This window comes from Salmo salar, chromosome ssa13 (assembly GCF_905237065.1).
Source record: "Salmo salar chromosome ssa13, Ssal_v3.1, whole genome shotgun sequence".
NCBI lineage: Eukaryota > Metazoa > Chordata > Actinopteri > Salmoniformes > Salmonidae > Salmo > Salmo salar.
This window is the reverse complement of record NC_059454.1, coordinates 81614860-81635394: the sequence shown is the minus strand read 5'-3', so window position 1 is coordinate 81635394 and position 20535 is coordinate 81614860. Positions and strand designations below refer to the sequence as shown.

General features: G+C 44.1%; 1 protein-coding gene across 1 annotated transcript; it reads right to left on the bottom strand.

The window, feature by feature from the left end:
* Positions 1 to 5881: 5881 nt before the first annotated feature.
* On the bottom strand, positions 5882 to 20259 carry LOC106567906 (neuronal acetylcholine receptor subunit alpha-9). Its single transcript, XM_014137788.2, has 6 exons — positions 19759 to 20259; positions 12059 to 12204; positions 11742 to 11896; positions 9983 to 10229; positions 9348 to 9633; positions 5882 to 8551 (listed from the first exon to the last, which is right to left on the bottom strand). The coding sequence occupies exons 1-6, from the start codon at positions 19817 to 19819 to the stop codon at positions 7698 to 7700; spliced, it is 1749 nt and encodes a 582-aa protein (XP_013993263.1). The 5' UTR covers positions 19820 to 20259; the 3' UTR covers positions 5882 to 7697.
* Positions 20260 to 20535: the final 276 nt, after the last annotated feature.

Below are 20535 nucleotides of genomic sequence, written 5' to 3'. Positions count from 1 at the left end.
CTGATCAGCGTCTATTAAAACATTCCCCAACCAGAAACCGTGGATTGATGGCAGCATTCGCGCAAAACTGAACGCCCGAACCACTACTTTTAAATCAGGGAAAGGTGACCGGAAACATGACCGAATACAAACAGTGTAGCTATTCACTCCGCAAGGCAATCAAACAAGCTAAGCGTCAGGACAGAGACAAGGTGGAGTCGCAATTCAACGGCTCAGACACGAGAGGTATGTGGCAGGGTCTACAGTCAATCACGGACTACAAAAGAAAAACCAGCCCCGTCGCGGATCACGATGCCTTGCTCCCAGACAGACTGAACAACTTTTTTGCCCGCTTTGAGGACAATACAGTGCCACTGACACGGCCCGCTACCAAAACCTGCGGGCTCTCCTTCACTGTAGCCAACGTGAGTAAAACATTTAAACGTGTTAACCCTCGCAAGGCTGCAGGCCCAGACGCGATCCCCGGCCGCATCCTCAGAGCATGCGCAGACCAGCTGGCTGGTGTGTTTACAGACATATTGAATCAATCCTTATCCCAGTCTGCTGTCCCCACATGCTTCAAGAGGGCCACCATTGTTCCTGTTCCCAAGAAAGCTAAGGTAACTGAGCTAAATGACTACCGCCCTGTAGCACTCACTTCCGTCATCATGAAGTGCTTTGAGAGACTAGTCAAGGACCATATCACCTCCACCCTACCTGACACACTAGACCCACTCCAATTTGCTTACCGCCACAATAGGTCCACAGACGACGCAATCGCCATCACACTGCACACTGCCCTAACCCATCTGGACAAGAGGAATACCTATGTAAGAATGCTGTTCATCGATTACAGCTCAGCATTTAACACCATAGTACACTCCAAACTCGTCATTAAGCTCGAGACCCTGGGTCTCGACCCCGCCCTGTGCAACTGGGTCCTGGACTTCCTGACTGGCCGCCCCAGGTGGTGAGGGTAGGTAACAACATCTCCACCCCGCTGATCCTCAACACTGGGTCCCCACAAGGGTGCGTTCTCAGCCCTCTACTGTACTCCCTGTTCACCCATGACTGCGTGGCCATGCACACCTCCATCTCAATCATCAAGTTTGCAGACAACACTACAGTGGTAGACTTGATTACCAACAACGACGAGACGGCCTACAGGGAGGAGGTGAGGGCCCTCGGAGTGTGGTGTCAGGAAAATAACCTCACACTCAATGTCAACAAAACAAAGGAGATGATTGTGGACTTCAGGAAACAGCAGAGGGAGCAGCCCCCTATCTACATTGACGGGACAGTAGTGGAAAAGGTGGAAAGTTTTAAGTTCCTCGGTGTACACATCACGGACAAACTGAAATGGTCCACCCACACAGACAACGTGGTGAAGAAGGCGCAGCAGCGCCTCTTCAACCTCAGGAGGCTGAAGAAATTCATCTTGTCACCAAAAACACTCACAAACTTTTACAGATGCACAATCGAGAGCATCCTGTCAGGCTGTATCACCGCCTGGTACGGCAGCTGCTCCGCCCATAACCGGAAGGCTCTCCAGTGGGTAGTGAGGTCTGCACAATGCATCACCGGTTGCAAACTATCTGCCCTCCAGGACACCTACACCACCCGATGTCACAGGAAGGCCAAAAAGATCATCAAGGATAACAACCACCCGAGCCACTGCCTGTTCACCCCGCTATCATCCAGAAGGCGAGGTCAGTACAGGTGCATCAAAGCGTGGACCGAGAGACTGAAAAACAGCTCTATCTCAAGGCCATCAGACTGTTAAACAGCCATCACTAACATTGAGTGGCTGCTGCCAACATACTGACTCAACTCCACCCACTTTAATAATGGAAGTATTGATGTAATCAATTTATCACTAGCCACTTTATATTATATAATGTTTACTTACCCTACATTACTCATCTCTTATGTATATACTGTACTCTATACCATCTACTGCATCTTGCCATCTTGATGTAATGTATCACTAGCCACTTTAAACAATGTCACTTCATATAATGTTTTCATACTCTGCATTGCTCATCTCATATGTATATACTGTACACTATACCATCTACTGCATCTTGCCTATGGCGTTCAGCCATCACTCATTTATATATTTTTATGTACATATTCATATTCATTCCTTTACACTTGTGTGTATAAGGTAGTTGTTGTGAAATTGTTAGGTTATATGACTTGTTAGATATTACTGCATGGTCGGAACTAGAAGCACAAGCATTTCGCTACACTTGCATTAACACCTGCTAACCACAAATAAATTTGATTTGATTTGGAACGCAACACCCTGCTACACTTAACTCCCAGTGGAGTGAAAGAGGTATGTGATTGCAGGTGCAGGTAAGGATGACAAAAGCAGAGAATATTACCGTTTACAGATAATTTATTCTTCCTTCACACAGTAATTTGAGGAAAAGGGGCTGGACGGAACCAAACCTTACCTGCCTTCCCAGTGGTGCGCTAACCAAAATACAGGGGGTGGTCCGCCCAGGTCTTACCTAGTGTGCATAGACAGATTAAATACTATGGGTTATATATGCCCACAGGCCTCTTGCCTAAACACTCCCAAGGTGCGTTCCCCTTCCCACCCTGGGAACAAATGAAACAGAATAATTTACCAATACTCTAAGTGTGAAATTTCAATAACCACAAACACTAAGTCCTATTGCCATACACATACCTCTGAAGAAGCGGCTACAAAATACTATTAAAAAAACTTTCACTGACCACCACAACAACCCACGTAGGACATAAAAAGAAGCTCTCCTCTCTGACGAAGGAACACTGGCTTAAATCAAGCTGGAGAAGGAGTTGGTAATTGAAGAAACAGCTGTATCCCCTGATGAGAGGGAGGGGTCAGAGCTCCAATCAACGTTGGGGCCGACCAATCAGCTGCTTTAGGAATCCAGGAAGCCATTTCCTGAAATAGACACACATACAAACCCACAACAACACAGAAACTGAGGAACGTAACAGAGCGAAATCGAATTTCCTCTCCATCCGTCATTCCCGCAGTCGCCCATCGATGCAGATGGTCAAAGCGATGAGGGAGTCAAGATCCGTGGGTAACTCCCGAGCAGCAAGCTCATCCTTAACCACCTCCGAGACGTTGTGCAGGAACATGTCGAACAGTGCTTCCTGGTTCCACGCACTCTCCACTGCCAACATACGGAAATCCACCGCATAGTCGACCATTCTGTGGGTGTCCTGCCGGAGCTGGATTAGCTTCCGGGCAGCTTCTTTCCTGGAGAACGGGGCATCAAAAACCTTCCTCACCTCTCCCACGAACCCCTCCAGACTCACACACATGGCCAGCTGTTGTTCCCATATAGCGGTAGCCCAGGTGAGAGCCCTCCCAGACATCAGCGTGATGAGGTAGGCTATCTTGGAGCGATCCGAGGGGAAGGAGGAGGGCTGAAGTTCGAAAATGAGGGCACACTGAGCTAAAAATGCCCAACAGGTGCTCGGTTCTCCATTAAAGTGTTCCGGGGGAGGTAAACGGGGCTCCCGGGAAGGTGGAGTGGCCTGTGGGGCTGCGCTGCTAACCGCCAAGTTACTGAGGGACGGTGGGGTTACCACCGTGGTAGGATGCCCCCCAGACAACCCACGGAATTGCTCCAGCAGCATGTCCAACGCCCGGTCATGGCGCTCAGCCAACATTTGGACTCCCTCCATAAGACCACAAAGCAATTTCTCGTGCCTAGAAAATGGAGGCTCCTTTGGAAGAGATGGCGTTGCGTCATGGCCAGTTTGTACTATCAGGTATGAAGGTAAGACCCAGATGCAGACAACGTCGAATTAACAATGGTTTAATAATCCAACAGGGGCAGGCAATAGACAGGTCAAGGCAGGCAGGGGTCAGTAAACTAGATGTGGGGCAACGGTACCAGTCGGAAGGCAGGCTCAGGGTCAGGGGCAGGCAGAGAGGTCAGGCAAGCGGGCTCAGAGTCAGGACAGGCAGGGTCAAAACCAAGAGGGCTAGAAAAAGAGAGACTGGGAAAAGCAGGAGTTGAGACACAAAAACGCTGGTTGACTTGACAAACTAGTGTAACCGATGTGAAATGGCTAGTTAGTTAGCGGTGGTGCGCGCTAATAGCATTTCAATCAGTGACGTCACTCGCTCTGAGACTTGAAGTAGGGTTTCCCCTTGCGTTGCAAGGGCCGCGGCTTTTGTGGCGCGATGGGTAACGATGCTTCGTGGGGTGTCAGTTGTTGATGTGCGCAAGGGTCCCTGGTTCGAGCCCGGGTTGGGGCGAAGAGAGGGACGGAACCTACACTGTTACACTGGCAACAGACAAACAGAGACACAGGTATAAATACACAGGGGATAATGGGAAAGATGGGCGACACCAAGAGGGGGTGGAGACAATCACAAAGACAGGTGAAACATATCAGGAAGTGACAAGTGTTCTGTAATAACGCCTCTAAAAGTCTACAGATGGGTTCTACTAAACTAACATATGGAATTGTTTTAAGATGGTCATACCATGGATCGTTTAGCTATTTGATTTAGAATTTTAGGTCTAAAAAACATATGTTGAATTTGGCATTTACTACTATAGCCTGTAAAAACTTATTGAATAACACATTAGTAAATGGCAAAAAAGACAGTCAAGAAATAAATAATATGGAATAAGATTTTGAAGTGTCTGTCCTATATCTAGTAGCTATAAGAAAGCTCAGGATTTTTTATTTATTTTTGGCCACATAAAGTATTCATATCCCTTGACTTATTCCACATTTTGTTATGTTACAGCCTGAATTCAACATTTATTAAATATAGACACAACACCCCATAATGACAAATTGAAAACACGTTTTCTTGTTTTGCAAATGTATTGAAAATTAAGTACAGAGATCTCATTTACATAAGTTTTCACACCCCTGAGTCAATACATGTTAGCATTTTAATTATTCAAGCTCTGTCAAATTGGTTGTTGATCATTGCTTGACAACCATTTTCAAGTCTTGCCATAGATTTTCAATCAGATTTAAGTCAAAACTGTAACTCGGTCACTCAGGAACATTCACTGTCTTCTTGGTAAGCAACTACAGTGTAGGTTTAGCCATGTGTTTTAGGTTATTGTCCTGCTGAAAGGTGAATTCATCACCCAGTATCTGGTGGAAAGCAGACTGAACCAGGTTTTCCTCTAGGATTTTACCTGTGCTTAGCTCCATTCCGTTTCTTCTTTATCCTGAAAAACTCCCCAGTCCTTAATGATTACAAGCATATCCATAACATGAAGCAGCCATCACTATGCTTAAAAATATGGAGAATGGTACTCAGTAATGTGTTGTATTGGATTTGCACTGAACACACTGTATTCAGGACAAAAAGTGAATTGCTTTGCCAATTTTTTTTTCAGAATTACTTTAGTGCCTTGTTGCTAACAGGATGCATGTTTTGGAATTGTTTGTATTCGTTACAGGCTTCCTTCTTTTCACTCTGTCAATTAGATTAGTATTTTGGAGTGACTACAATGTTGTTGATTTATTGAAATCACTGAGCGGGTTCCTTCCTCTCCGGCAAGTGAGTTAGGAAGGATGCCTGTATCTTTGTAGTGACTAGGTGAATTAATACACCATCCAAAGTGTAATTAATAACTTCCCCATACTCAAAGGGATAATCAATGTGACTTGTTAAGAAATGTTTTACTTCTGTCATGGCTTGCCATGACAATGGGGTTGAATACTTATGGACTCAAGACATTTCAGCTTTTCATTTTTAATGAATTTGTTAACATTTCAAAAATCATAATTCCACTTTGACATTATGGTGTATTATGAGTAGGCCAGTGACAAAAAAATCTAAATTGAATCCATTTTAAATTCAGGCTGTAACACAACAAAATGTGGAAAAAGTCAAAGGGTGTCAATACTTTCTGAAGGCAGTCCCGTGACACTTGTGGGGGTCATAGAGCAAAACAGAGAACACCATCGTGGTCTTTCCATTGAGAGGTCATATTAATTAGTAGGCCACTGTTCGGACACTACAGACATTTTGTGAGAAAATCGATTTTCATCTCCTGGTCTGACAAACAGCGCTGTAGATCTGCCACTGTTTCCCTGATGCAGAAGGGCAACAAAGGCAGATGTGGTGGATTGAGACGCAGCCCATTCAAAAAACTGATATCCCTATCTTAAATTGACGGATCTGATGGGGATTTTTGTATTATTTCCATTAGATAGATGCACAGGTGCGTCAGTAGACTAGTATTTTAAGCGGTCCGGTTCAAAGAGTCGTCATCTGAATTCAGCCAATGAAAACCCTGTTTTCAACAATGTGTGTAGTTCGGGAGTGTATGTGAATCATCGTTGTCATCGTAAGCAGGATTAGTGTCTGAGGGAGATTACCCAGGACTCTCTGAATGGTTTTAAATGTAAGATTAAATTGCTTTTCCCAATTAATTCACAAAGCTCTAATGATGTTAAAGGGTTATTGGATTACACTACTACATGTCCTAATTTAGCTTCACGCTGGTTCTCTTCCATGTATCCTGTCCTATTCCTCACTACTGGAATGTATGAGTGTATAACAGTATTACTTTCCCATTCATGGCTCACTGAAATGTTTACCTGGGGTTACAAAGTGGAAAAAGTCAGAGGGTTTTGAAAAGTATGAAATATTCAATACATTTAATGGCGTGGTTGCACATATGCTGCTATGCATTTTGGATACTTCTTTATGGTACAAGACAAGTGATAAACATCAGATACATTATTCTTAAGCATGGCCCATACCTATTATTTTAGCATTGTCATACTATACTGTATCTACACATCAAGTCTTCAAAAGTGTCAGGTGAGCACTCAAAGAAAGTGTACACTTATAAAGTGCTGTGATTCCCATGCAGTGACTGGCAGGCCTGAGAAGTACGCTTAAAATACAATTGTCCAATGACACACAGTCCATATGTAGTGTACTGGATTTTTCACATACAGTAAAAGGACAGAGAGCGGTAAAATTATATTAATACAAAAAGGTGTGTGTGTGTGTGTGTGTGTGTGTGTGTGTGTGTGTGTGTGTGTGTGTGTGTGTGTGTGAGAAGAAGAGGACTGTACCTCCTCTAGGTTTCTTCCTAGGTTCTTGCCTTTCTAGGTAGTTTTCCCTAGACACCGTGCTTCTGCATTGCTTGCTCTTTGGGGTCTTAGGCTGGGTTTCTGTATGACCACTTTGTGACATCAGCTGATGTAAACAGGACTTTATAAATACATTTAATTGATTGATTGTTTGCATGTGTGTGTGTTGATAATAGTCTCAGGGTGGCAGAAGATTTGCTTTGGCTCCATTCCACAGATTAAGTGTGTTCCTGTCTCCTCTACAAATACTTTAGATCCACGTAGAAAACATATGTATGGTGGCGATACAGAGAAACTGCCAAGTTCCCCACCTCTGTATCAAGAGATCAATTAATCCTCTTCCTCACAGCCTTGGAACATAAACAGCTAGTATACTAGGTACAAAAACACCTTTCCACATACACAGTATCTCCTGTGGTAAACTCTGTGAATGGTTTAGTTGGCCACTACTGCCCCTCGGAGTAGGATAAAGTTGTCATTAGAAACTGAGCTAAGATCTGTTTGGGATCCCCCTTAATGGTTAAGGTCAGTATTTGGGAAGGGTATGATCTGATCCTAGATCTGTGCCTAAGAGTAGCTTGTACCCGGAGCCTTCTCCCTCTTCTTTCTGTACGTGCTCAGACAGCCTTGCCCATGATGAGGAGGCTCATGAGGAAGACCATGATGAAGAAGAGCCACATGAAGAGTCGGTCCATAACCTTGGCTACCTTCCTCCACTCACCCGTACGTCTCTGGGTGGAGCGCTGGTCATGGTAGCAGCTGGCGATGTACTCGATGTTCCTGCATAGTGCTTGGTGCTGACACACACACTGGGCCCTCACCACCACCTCCCTCCTAACCCTAGCCTCTGCGCCTCCTAATGATCCTTTCCTTCTTTCTCCACCTCCTCCCACACAGCCTCTCTCTCCTCCTCCACCTTTGCCTCTTTCTGCCGCCACTGCTCCTCCCATGTACCCACTTTCTCCTCTGAAACCCTTCTCTCTTTCTGCCTCTCCTCCTCCTTTTTTCTCACCTCCTGCTGCTCCCTCCTCCTCCTCTCCAGCATCTATACTCACAAACAGGTTGTCTTTCCACCAACTGGGCTCAAACGTTTGGTATGAGCCTCTTTTCACATCCAGTCTATCCCCCTCCTCTTTCTCTTTCTGTGTCTTTACGCCCACCCCACCCCCTTCCTCTCCACCCCTCCCTCCCATGGACTCCCCATTCACATCCCAGTTGGTACTTCTGGTTTGGGGGTTGATATTGTGGTCAGGTGGGAGCTCGGGCGGGGCCCGTTTCTTGGGGGTGCCGGTAAAGCAGTTCTCTCCCACCTCATAGACAAAGCAGATCCGTGCCAGGTAGTGCAGGATGAAGCGGCGGGCCCACTCAGGGACGGGACGCGCCTCCGGACCACAGTGATGGATGTTCATGATGAAGATGGTCAGGGCGGTCGACGCAGTGATCATCGTCATGGTAGCAATGTAGTACTTGCCTGTGGGGAAGTAGTGATCAGCAATACAGTCAATTCCATGTATAACAACTCTCACACATTCAAACATAATCATCATTATTCAATGTAATATCACTGCCTTCAGGATTGTAGACAGTGTTAAATAGACAGACACGCATAATTGCTCCGCAGAGGGAAGACAGAGTATAGGTTATCGAGTTGTGATTGCGGCACATTCAATTATCTGGACAGCCACTATCGACTGGCCTCTGTACCATTACATCAACATTATCCCACAATCACCAACACAATTTATTACTTTGCTGATATCTTCTTTATTGAAAATGTAATACTATTGCAAAAATTCCTACTTCACTTTGTTTTACTCTGCATGCATCCCAATGTTGATTCAAAATGCATGAGCACTTTTTGCTTGTCCGTATACTATTTCACAATAAAATATGGAATAATATACTGAATAAACATACAAAATATCCTTCTTTAGTATTCATAAGGTCTCCCTGCACTGTATCACATCTCATCTATACAGTAGCCAGGCAATTCAATTTAGCAGCAGAGAGAGGCTGTATGAGGATGTGCTGAGTAAGACCCATTAAATATTTACTAAGCATCTCTGCCTGTGAGTTTATGGGAGAAGACCTACAAAAGTCTCTGAGGAGAGCTAGTCAGTCTCAGTTAGTGTTGGAGAAGGAGATAAAATGGCCTCAATAGCCCAGAGGAGAGTATATATTCTCTGATTGCTGTACTCGTGGCACTCTCTCTACCCATTTCTCGCTCTCTCTCTAACACAACACCCCCCCCCCCCCCCTTCTCTCACCTATGAGGGGTACGTTCTCTGAGGGTGGCATGCTCTCTGCCACCAGTAGCTGGAACACAGTCAGAGCCAGCAGCACGGTGACCCCCAGGGACACTTTCTCCCCAGAGTCAGCTGGCAGGTAGAAGCCCAGCGGGGCCAGGAATGAGATCATCATACAGGGGATGAGCAGGTTGAAGATGTAGAAGGAGGCCCTGCGTTTCAGGTGCAGGGTGTAGGTGATGTCTGGGTAGGGGTCCGAGCAGCAGCCGTACAGGATAACGTTCTTCTTGGCTGGCATGCCCAGAACCTATAGTTAGGATATCATGGAATAAAATATAAATTAATGGCCTGCGGTGATCTAGCGGTCTAAGAACACTGATACTTTGAACCTCTGCCAGCATGGGTTCAAATCCGATCCAATGCTCTTTCAGCACACACAAATCTCTCTCTATCCTATCCAATAAAATGCATGTATTGTGCATCGTTGAATAGAAACTATGGAAACAACTAGATAAGACAGTCTTATAAATGCAAAGTGTTTTCAATCAATAAAGTGCAAATAGGGAATACATATCAGGCTTTTCCCATATAAATATCAGCAAAAGCACTGCTATAAATAAAGGATAAAAAAGTCTAAATTAACTAATAAATCTGACCTCCCACTCTACATTGGCCACGAAGTCGGCCAGGTCAGCACTGTCCAGGGCGTTGACCAAGTCCATCTGGTTGCCGTTGTGTGTCCAGGAGCCAAAGGTTAGGCGACACTGCTGGGCATCAAACGGGAAGAAGGAAACATCCACTGAGCACGAGCTCTTAGTGATGGCCGGCTGGTCCCACATGATCTGTCCATCGTTACGGATCACCACATTGGTCTCCATGGAGCTGGCGAACTGGTCATCAGCACTGAGAGGAGGATAGGAAGGTGAGAGGAAGGGAAAGTGTATGAGTGAGAGGGGAGATTGAAGGGAAAAGGAGGAGTAGGGAGAGAGGGAGGGAGGGAGGATAGAGGGGGGAGAAGGAGGACAGGGATGGTGGGAGGAGGAGAAACGGAGGGAGGAAGGGAGGGAGAAGAGGCAAAGTGTGTGAGGAATTCATTGGTGAACAAAGAAGGCAATTAAAAGCATAGAAAATGTGTTCTTGTCTACAATAGATACCGTCAAGTCACTAAAGACTCTTTAGAGGAGTGACTGGGAAAGGACAGAGGGCAGAAATGGAGGGAAGGAAGATGGGCATGGAGTGACAAATGATGTAATGACGGTCAGGCAGGATGATTGAAAAATGATTGCCGGGGCGCAAGGAGAGTGGGAAGAGGAGGGGTGGAGCCCTCCTCTCAGAGCCCACTTTTACAATCAGAAATCTCACTACACTTTCTGACCTTCATCACAGGGACTGGACTGAACTTAGAACCTTAATAGTCATTACCCTAAAAGTTTGAATCTTCTCGGAAACCAAAGCTTAGGAACTGAATCTGCATTCTGTGGCATCCCCCTACTATCAATCGTCCTCCAACAGGGATTCGGTAACTAAACATGTAAAATGTTAGTTTAGGTATGGGATTATTGTGAGTCTCATGTAACACACAACCCTCAGACCTGTACAGATATTTCCAGGAAAAGGGATGTAAAAATGCTCCAAGCCTAGCCTGTTGTAAAAGGATTACTGACTCAGTTGTAATAACAACAAAGGGAGATTAAAACATAACAAAACTGAAAGAATGAAGAGCTGGATTATTCCGCTAATACAGTGTTTCCCAGTGCAAAAATATATATGAGAAAACCCTGTGCATCTAGGTCTGGGTGCTGGTTTAGGTAGGAACAACTAGTATCCAAAAACAAGTTTAAAAACCGCATACTAGAAAAGACAGGCGACCAACCTTGTCTTTAGTTTCAGGTTAAAAAATGAAAAATAAATAGAAGTCAAGGTCAGTTGTCTGTCTTTTCTAGTGTGCAGTTTTACAGTTGTTTTTGGAGAGTGTTTCCCAACTGTGGGCCCGGGTCCATTGGTGGGACAGGGTTGGTATCTACTGCGTTATTGATTAAGACTTGATTCTGGCTAGAAACACTGTCAATGTTGAATTGGCACATTGCAGCAACAAAAAACTTGAAAGGCTGTAGTTGGCCATAAATCATAACAAGTGCCAAGAGATTTTCCTGACCACGTAGCCTAACCAAGACAAACCCTGGCACTAGTCATGGTGCAACAGCAAGAAAGTCCTGCTCCAATACACTGTGATGAGCATCAGAAGTAGACTGGTTGCCTGGACACCCCGTGAGTAACGGCTTTTAGGGTGTCCAGCTTGTGTCCATGGCAACACAACAGAAATTTGACGATGAGGGTGAAGAAGAGGAGTATGAGGAAGAGGACAACAAACCCGTGCAGGGAGAACCGATGTGTCTCAATACCAGCCAGACCTACTTGTTATATAGGACAATATCAGGCCTCCATACATAACTACTAGGTATACGGATGGTATCGAGACCATCGTAGTCCTCCTTCTTCCAAGTGAGGTAGGCGTCCGTCCACACCTGCCGGATCCACAGGTATGTGGTCAGGATCTGGTTACGCTCATCCTGCAGAGAAAACACACAGGTAACGAGACAACAGGTACTGAAACCCACAGGTCCAATGACTACAGGTAATGAAAACATACAGATATGGTAGTATCAGAGGAGGCTGAGGTGTGCATGTGATGTGGGGTCATCATGTGTTTGTGCATGTGTTTGTGTGTTTACCATGTCGATTATCTGTGAGAGGGTGATCTGCAGTGTGACATTGATGATGTGGTCCGTGTCCTCCACTGGTCTCAGAGCGTTGGTGTAGTTAGCGAACAAATCAGTCAGCAACTTCTGAGCATACCTCCCATGAGCACCAAGACTCACTGCCACAGAGAGAGAGAGAGAGAGAGAGAGAGAGAGAGAGAGAGAGAGAGAGAGAGAGAGAGAGTTATATTATTCAATAATCAAATCCAAGTCTCAGTTTCTCAAAGGAATGGGAAAAATTGGCTCTGCAGTATCCCAGCTCGATTAAACTAAGCGCGACCTTAATGATGTCCAGTCATTTGATAAGCTGATCACACCTCCACGCAGACGACACCATTCTGTATACTTCTGGCCCCTCTTTGGACACTGTGTTAACTAACCTCCAGACGAGCTACAATGCCATACAACTCTCCTTCCGTGGCCTCCAACTGCTCTTAAATGCAAGTAAAATGAAATGCATGCTATTCAATCGATCACTGCCCGCACCTGCCCGCCCATCCAGCATCACTACTCTGGACGGCTCTGACTTAGAATACGTGGACAACTACAAATACCTAGGTGTCTGGTTAGACTGTAAACTCTCCTTCCAGACTCACATTAAGCATCTCCAATCCAAAATTAAATCTAGAAACGGCTTCCTATATCGCAACAAAGCATCCTTCACTCATGCTGCCAAACATACCCTCATAAAACTGACCATCCTACCGATCCTCGACTTCGGCGATGTCGTCTATAAAATAGACTCCAACACTCTACTCAACAAATTGGATGCAGTCTATCACAGTTCCATCCGTTTTGTCACCAAAGCCCCATATACTACCCACCACTGCGACCTGCATGCTCTTGTTGGTTGGCCCTCGCTTCATACTCATCGCCAAACCCATTGGCTACAGGTTATCTACAAGTCTGTGCTAGGTAAAGCCCCGCCTTATCTCAGCTCACTGGTCACCATAGCAGCACCCACTCATAGCACGTGCTCCAGCAGGTATATCTCACTGGTCACCCCCAAAGCCAATTCCTCCTTTGGTCGCCTCTCCTTCCAGTTCTCTGCTGCCAATGACTGGAACGAACTGCAAAAATCACTGAAGCTGGAGACTCATATCTCCCTCACTAACTTTAAGCACCAGCTGTCAGAGCAGCTCACAGATCACTGCACCTGTACATAGCCTATCTGTAAACAACCCATCTATCTACCTCATCCCCATACTGTATTTATTTTATTTATCTTGCTCCTTTGCACCCCAGTATCTCTACTTGCACATTCATCTTCTGCACATCTACCATTCCAGTGTTTAATTGCTATATTGTAATTACTACGCCACCATGGCCTATTTATTGCCTTAACTCCCTTATCTTACCTCATTTGCACTCACTGTATATATACTTTTTGTTTTCTTTTTTCTACTGTATTATTGACTGTATGTTTTGTTTATTCCATGTGTAACTCTGTGTTGTTGTATGCGTCGAATTGCTATGCTTTATCTTGGCCAGGTCGCAGTTTCAAATGAGAACTTGTTCTCAACAAGCCTACCTGGTTAAATAAAGGTTAAATAAAACAAATAAGATTAAAAACAAAGCTAGCTCTACATGTCTGTCTGGTCCCCCATGCATGACTCACTACAGTCATTACATTTGATAATGTTACAGTATCTTTTGGTTAGGCTTGTTCCTGTAAGTAGGCACATTTAAGGTATTGCCTTTTTGTGCGGTTGCCCTTTAACTGCAGGGTCACTGGCAAAAGTCCTGCTCCAGATGTTCTCCCTTATTCGCTGCATTGATGGAACTGGTGGGATAGTCCTGCAGTCTCTCAAGCCTTTCTTGGAAGAGTTCCTGTAGGGGTTTGGGCCAGCTTCTTGAGGTCCCTTAATATTTGGAATTTGGTTTGGCAAGAAACACACAAACAATGGCAACACTCATGTTTATAAACCTTATGTTAATTTTTAATTATTTAGAAATTCAATTTGACAGAGACAGACTGAGGGTGAGAGAGAAAGTGACAAGGGAATGGAGACAGAGAAAGGGGAAATGTTAGAGAGATTAACAGGGAGAAGTCAACTGAGAGGTGGAAAAGACAAGAAGATTAGGGGTGACTTTAGCGTGAGGGGAGGAAAGAGAGAAAGGGTTGGAGGAATGGAGGGAAGGAGTTAATTACTCAACGCACTGGAGAGAAATGCTGGATATATGAGAGAGAAGGGAAGAGAGGGGGAGAGGGGAAGGAGTGGGGAACAGAGGCAGATAAGCGGAAAGTTAATTACAAACAGTAAAGGAGATAGTGTGTCCATCTAGAACTGCTAAATCCCTGTCCATTCACTTCCTACTGCAGACAGCACAGCGCAGCACAGGCACGCCCTGTGCCACTACAACCCCCACTGCAGAAAGTTAGACACACTCAGTGCCTCTACACTTACTATTGCCAAACATTATAGGCCCTCAATCTCAAACAATGCATGTGTGTGTGTGTGTCTGTACATGTAACAAAGCGGTGTGTGCCTGTGTGCCTGTGTGTGTGTGTGTGTGTGCGTGCGTGCGTGCGTGTGTGTGTGAGATAGAGAGAGAGAGATGGGACAAACACCAAATTGAGACTCTGCAAGCAAAATTCTGCAAGAATATCCTCCATGTAGAACGTAAAACACCAAATAATACATGCAGAGCAGAATTAGGCCGATACCCACTAATTATAAAAATCCATTAAAATCCATTAAATTCAACAACCACCTAAAAGGAAGTGATTCCCAAACCTTCCATAACAAAGCCATCACCTACAGAGAGATTAACCTGGAGAAGAGTCATCTAAGCAAGCTGGTCCTGGGGCTCTGTTCACAAACACAAACAGAGTCCCATGACAGTAACACAATTAGACTCAACCAAATCATGACAAAACAAAGATATAATTACTTGACACATTGGAAAGACTGAACAAAAATACTGAATAAATTAGAATGCTATTTGGCCCTTACAGAGATTACACAGTGGCAGAATACCTGACCACTGTGACTGACCCAAAATTAAGGAAAGCTTTGACTATGTACAGACTCGGTGACCAAAGTCTTGCTATTGAGAGAGGCAGACCTGGATCTCAAGAGAAGACAGGTTAAACTGAACTGCCACAAGAAAAGGGCAAACAGTGAAGAACAAACATTGTAAATACAACCCATATTTATGTTTATTTTCCCTTTTGTACTTCAACTATTTGCACATTGTTGCTACACTGTAATATGGCATTTTACATGTCTCTATCCCTTTGGAACTTATAAGTGTAATGTTTACTGTTCATTTTTATTGTTAATTTCACTTTTGTTTATTATCTATTTCATTTGCTTTGGCAATGTAAACATATGTTTCCTATGCCAATAAAGCCCTTTGAATTGAATTGGAGAGAGAGAGAGAGAGAGAGAGAGAGAGAAAATGGAATTGAATTGAGAGAGAGAGAAAGAAAAAAATAGTTTACTAATTTAGTTAGAATAACAGACTTGGTGTGGTCTTGAGTGGATTGCTGGCCTGATTACCCATCTGCAGTACTGTACATGTGTGAATGTCATAGAGCCTCAGTAATATCTTGTACATACACCATGTATTGCATGTCAACCAACAAGAGGACTTGGTTATGGCACCAACCACATCTGTCAACCAGGCCATCACTGTAAACCTACCCCCTCATCACATAGCATTCATCCCATAAGCTCAACCCCTATCTCTGAGCCCATAACTAGACCAACAACTCTGGGTCCTAGTTGTAGCCCATTATGACTAGGTTCCACAGTTTTCCCTGGTCACGTCACACAGTAAATAAGCAGCAGTGTTAAGGATTGGAGGTTGGCTCTGGGTAGAGCTACGTTGCATGTAAGCTGACCAGATGCGACTGTTTGCCTTAAGTTAAAGAGATCGTTCACCACTAAATCAATGTTTGTCAGATGTTGTCATACTTCAAAAGTGATCTAAAGTCCACTCATTATTCCATACCATCTTCTGTGTAAATCACACATACAGAAAAATCTCTATACCTCAAATCCAAATGAATGGGAACGATGAGAGCAATCTAATTGCAGCGTTATTGGGGTTGAACTACAACTTTTTGTCTGTACAGTTGGTGCAGCATTATACGGGGAACTTACTGTCCTTGATCAAGTTCCTGAATGTTACCCCAACTGATCCATCATCAGTGACACAGAGGGGGAATTCTTTTTTGGCACCATGGGGTGTCTTTCTAATAGCCTATACATCTAGTCTAAAAGAGTACAGGAGGGGCATTATGACTCCTTCACAGTGCTCTTAAGTACTTGAGTAGCTACTCCATCATTTTCTAACCCATATACTGTGGTGCGTGTTGCCACAAGTCATTAGGCATCATACATCTGTGAGTAGCTTCTTCAGTCTGCTGACTCATAGCATTTTATGTATATTGTTGTGGCTAATTTCTGCATTACCAAATGAGGAGTTACAAACACACCAGTCCGAGTTAAAACTACATCTTTAATACTTAATTAAGATACTTTTGCAAAAGTTCTTGACCCCACTAATGCATTCTCTCGAATGAACCAGGAAGGTGATTACAGAATTGCTACAGGGATCTTTTATAGCAACGATACACCCCCTTCAACGTACATTGACAAACCACAGATACTTAGTAACAGTTCACAAAGGTTAAGTTTTGTATGACAGATATCAATAAAACACATCAGACAGTAACTGCTATGTCAACAGGATTAATTGTATAGCCCCGTATCTGGTCCCCTTAGAACTGTCCCTCCCTGGTACGGTATTGAACAAAACTATTTCATCCAATGGCATATATCAATTGTCAACTCTAGATACTCCCATCTCAAGCAAACCCCCTCTTGACCCCACTCCTGGACAGGCTCACTGGGGGGAGTGAGCCTCTAGGCCATATATTATCACAGGATAAGTGTGAGATCTAAGAGAGGACATACAAGGGTCCATTTACTGCCATAATCCTCCCCACAATAAAGAAAAGGAGGGAGTGACTTGCTCACAGACATTGTGGAGACAAGTCATTGGTTCCCCATTCATCACGCCTCCCTTCACATGGTTTAAGAAATAGGTAAAGACACATTCCCATGACAACAAGTCTGACCTCTCCCCTCTCTGGGCCCCAAGTGTCTGAGCCCCAGCTAAGGTAGACGTGCAACTGAAAAGACACCAGAGTCCTATGGACACTTTCTAATGACAAGTACCTCAAATAAGCATATTATATTAATAAAACATCTTAATTATCTATGTTACCCAACTAATTCTGATTTGTCCACGACAATATTCATAGATAGTATTTACTAGTCCTGCCTTGGGAGCCTGTAAACTCGGCATAAGAATGTGAAATTTACCTTGACCGTGTCATTTATAAAAGTGAAAAATGGTTCTAGCCTCTCATACAGAAAACTCTGTATCTGTCTCAGTGTGACTGTAAGTGCACATGTTCGTGCTTAATGGTTGGATGCTCTTCATCATCTCACACATTGTGCAAAATGGCTTGTTGCTCTAATACTGTGTGTGTGTAATAATGTACTAGTAATACTTACTTTGAAATTCTATAATTATGTCCACCTGTGTGTGGCCTGTATTGTTGCCGTAACATTGATTGGCATTGCCTCCTATGCACACTGAAGAAGGTCTTATACCCTAAATGTTTGGCGACAAAACAAATAAGTGGTGTCCTGTTTTTGTTCTGTGTAATAATGTGTACGGCACACAGAGTGGTCCATGAACATGTTTATCTGCTTCTGAGTTCAGTCAGCACCTCATCAGCAGCTCACTGGTTGTCATAGCTCCATTCTCTCTCAGTCCAGCTCAGCATCCATCCATCCATCTCTGTGCCAGTATAAAGTGCTGCAGCCACACTGCAGAGGGCTGCTGTCCCACTACTACATTCACTGGGCCACAGCGCGCTCTCTCTCTCAGCTCCTAATGGAACAGCAGGTTTACTCATCTGTTCTTTAGTTCCTCGTTCTCCTCATTGTTTATTCTTTCACTCTGTGCCAATTGCTTCTATCCCTCTCATGTTCTCTCTCTCTGCCACTGTACTCACCTTTCCGTCTCATTCTCGCCTTCGCTCCTTCTCTCTCTTTATCTCAGTTACGCACTCTCCACCTCTCTCTATTTCTCCCTCCTCTCTATCTCTCTCCCTCCATCCTTCTCTCTATCTCTAGAAAAGCAGGTTCAGTTGTTTGGTGGGTTCATGAGGTGTGAGTTTAGTCAGCGTTTTTCTCCAGCATTAATCTAAGGGCCCTGGTGCTAACGGACCATCACATGCCAGCTGGCAGACACTTGTCTAACTACCTACTGTATTGCCCAAAGTGCACACAACACATAGACATGAGAGGGAACATACACATGGAGAAACCCAAATGCATGTACCAACTAGCACAAACACATGTAGGCCTACTGTAGAGCATAACAAAACATACATAAGAGTAGAAATTACACTGTATTGGCTGGTTTCCCAGATATAGATTAAGACTAGTCCTGGAATAAGAAGAACTGTCTGAGTGTGTATTGTCAGACTGACAGGGCCAGGTTGGATTATCTGTCCCATCATGCCATGAAGCAGTGAAGCGTCAAAGCATGTACTCCTACCCTGCCAGAGGCATTGTGGGATTATTTGCTATAATCCCGCTCATGCCCTTCACTGTACCCTCTCTCCTCTAGCATCTGGACACACACACACACACACACACACTGACACGCACACACACCAGCTACTCCTTGAAGGCAGAGAGCACTCTGGCATCAACTCTGACAGTAGTTTCAGAAGCCCGGACCTCATCTACACTAACTCTGGGTCATCACCATCTGGTCATAGAATTTAAATGCTTTCTAACCACAAATAATGAAAAAAAAAATCACTAACCCTAATTTTAAACCTTACCTTAATCCTAGGTCACATACATGCTTATCATTTAAAGTGATACTGCCAATTCTTACATTTTATTTTGTTTAACTTTTTACTGAATTTGACCCCGACCCTGATATCTCTATTCTATCCTCTGACTGTGTGAAGTGATTGAAAATGCCCAACATAATCAGAACAAGATGCAAACAATTTAGAATCCATACTGTGGGTGTGTGTGTGAGTGCGCGAGCCCAGGGACATCCTGACGATTAATTATTAATGAACGATGATGAAGGAAGTCCCTGTAGTCTCTCTCTGGGTGTAAACTGTAGGGAATAGTAAACATTCATTATTTACACACAAGAAGGTCAGAGGAAAGGTCTCTTGCGTAAACACAACACTATTTTTCTCTCTCTCTCCCCCTCTACATCTACCTCGTCCTCTTCAACTCTCTCCCTCTCCTCTCCCTTTACCACTCCTTGTCCCCTCCCTTGTCCCCTCCCTCTCTCTTATATCCTGTCCACCTTTGCCTCTAAATAAATCTGAGGGATAGTTAATTCATCATTCAATGTGAACATAGCTATAGTCTACCACATTTTCAATGTGAGGTCAGTTAGGTCACTATACTGTAGGTGGCATTTTATAACACTGGGAAAACATGAAATAGCCTACTTACTGTAAGTTAGTCTCCCGACTGACATAAGTGAGGAAATTTGCCTTCAAAGTCTATTCAATATTTGAAACTGATTTAAGCCATGGATAAGCAATCAGAACCTTCTCTGTAATGCAATTCATGTTGTCAGTTTGTTAAGCAACAAAGAGCACGTACCTGGAAGAAAACTTACACCGAGGAAGAACAGCAACATAGGAAATAAGCTCAATAGATGCATGGTTCCGAACTGGCACAATGTGCCGCTATATGTTTGATCCAGCAGGCAGAAGAGGAGCAAAATAGTCACCTACATCTGAGATATCATCCCAAAGCGATTGAAAGATTATTTGCCGTATCTATCGATTTTAGCGCACTACTGAAACGCGCCGCGAAGTGACAGCTGCGCACACAGAGCTGCTTATGGATGGACTGCTGCTGTGTCCAGTTGCATAGTTTTTTTCTCCCGCGCTGTGGTGAGCGACAAACATGTTGCAACAGAACACATGCTTGTATATAATGTGCACACTTAAAGGTACATGCGATACTATAAATAGGTTTGAAACATCTCTGAGGTGCTGACTTTGTGATTATTTGACCCTACTGGTTATCTATGAACGTTTCAACATCTTGGAGAACGATCTAGCCTTTATGGCCATGTAGGCTACTCTTATAATCTCCACTGACAGTCAGAAGAGGACTGGCCACCCCTCAGAGCCTGGTTCCTCTCTAGGTTCCTGCCTTTCTAGGGAGTTTTCACTAGCAACCGTGCTTCTACATCTGCATTGCTTGCTCTTAGGGGCTTTAGGCTGGATTTCTGTATAAGCACTTTGTGACATCAGCTGATGTAAAAAGTGCTTAATACATGTAATTGATCATATCTGACCGGCACTGACTCCTGTAACATAAGAGTGCCATTGAGGAAAGTGGCCATTGCCCAATTGACCTCCATTCATT

Excerpts from the sequence above, each read along its gene's own strand:
- LOC106567906 (XM_014137788.2), bottom strand. The coding sequence starts at position 19,819 with ATGCATCTATTGAGCTTATTTCCTATGTTGCTGTTCTTCCTCGGTGTA. Across the intron at positions 11,897-12,058 it reads TCTCACAGATAATCGACATG|GATGAGCGTAACCAGATCCT; the intron begins GTAAACACACAA and ends TTTTCTCTGCAG. Across the intron at positions 8,552-9,347 it reads AGAGAACGTACCCCTCATAG|GCAAGTACTACATTGCTACC; the intron begins GTGAGAGAAGGG and ends ACTTCCCCACAG.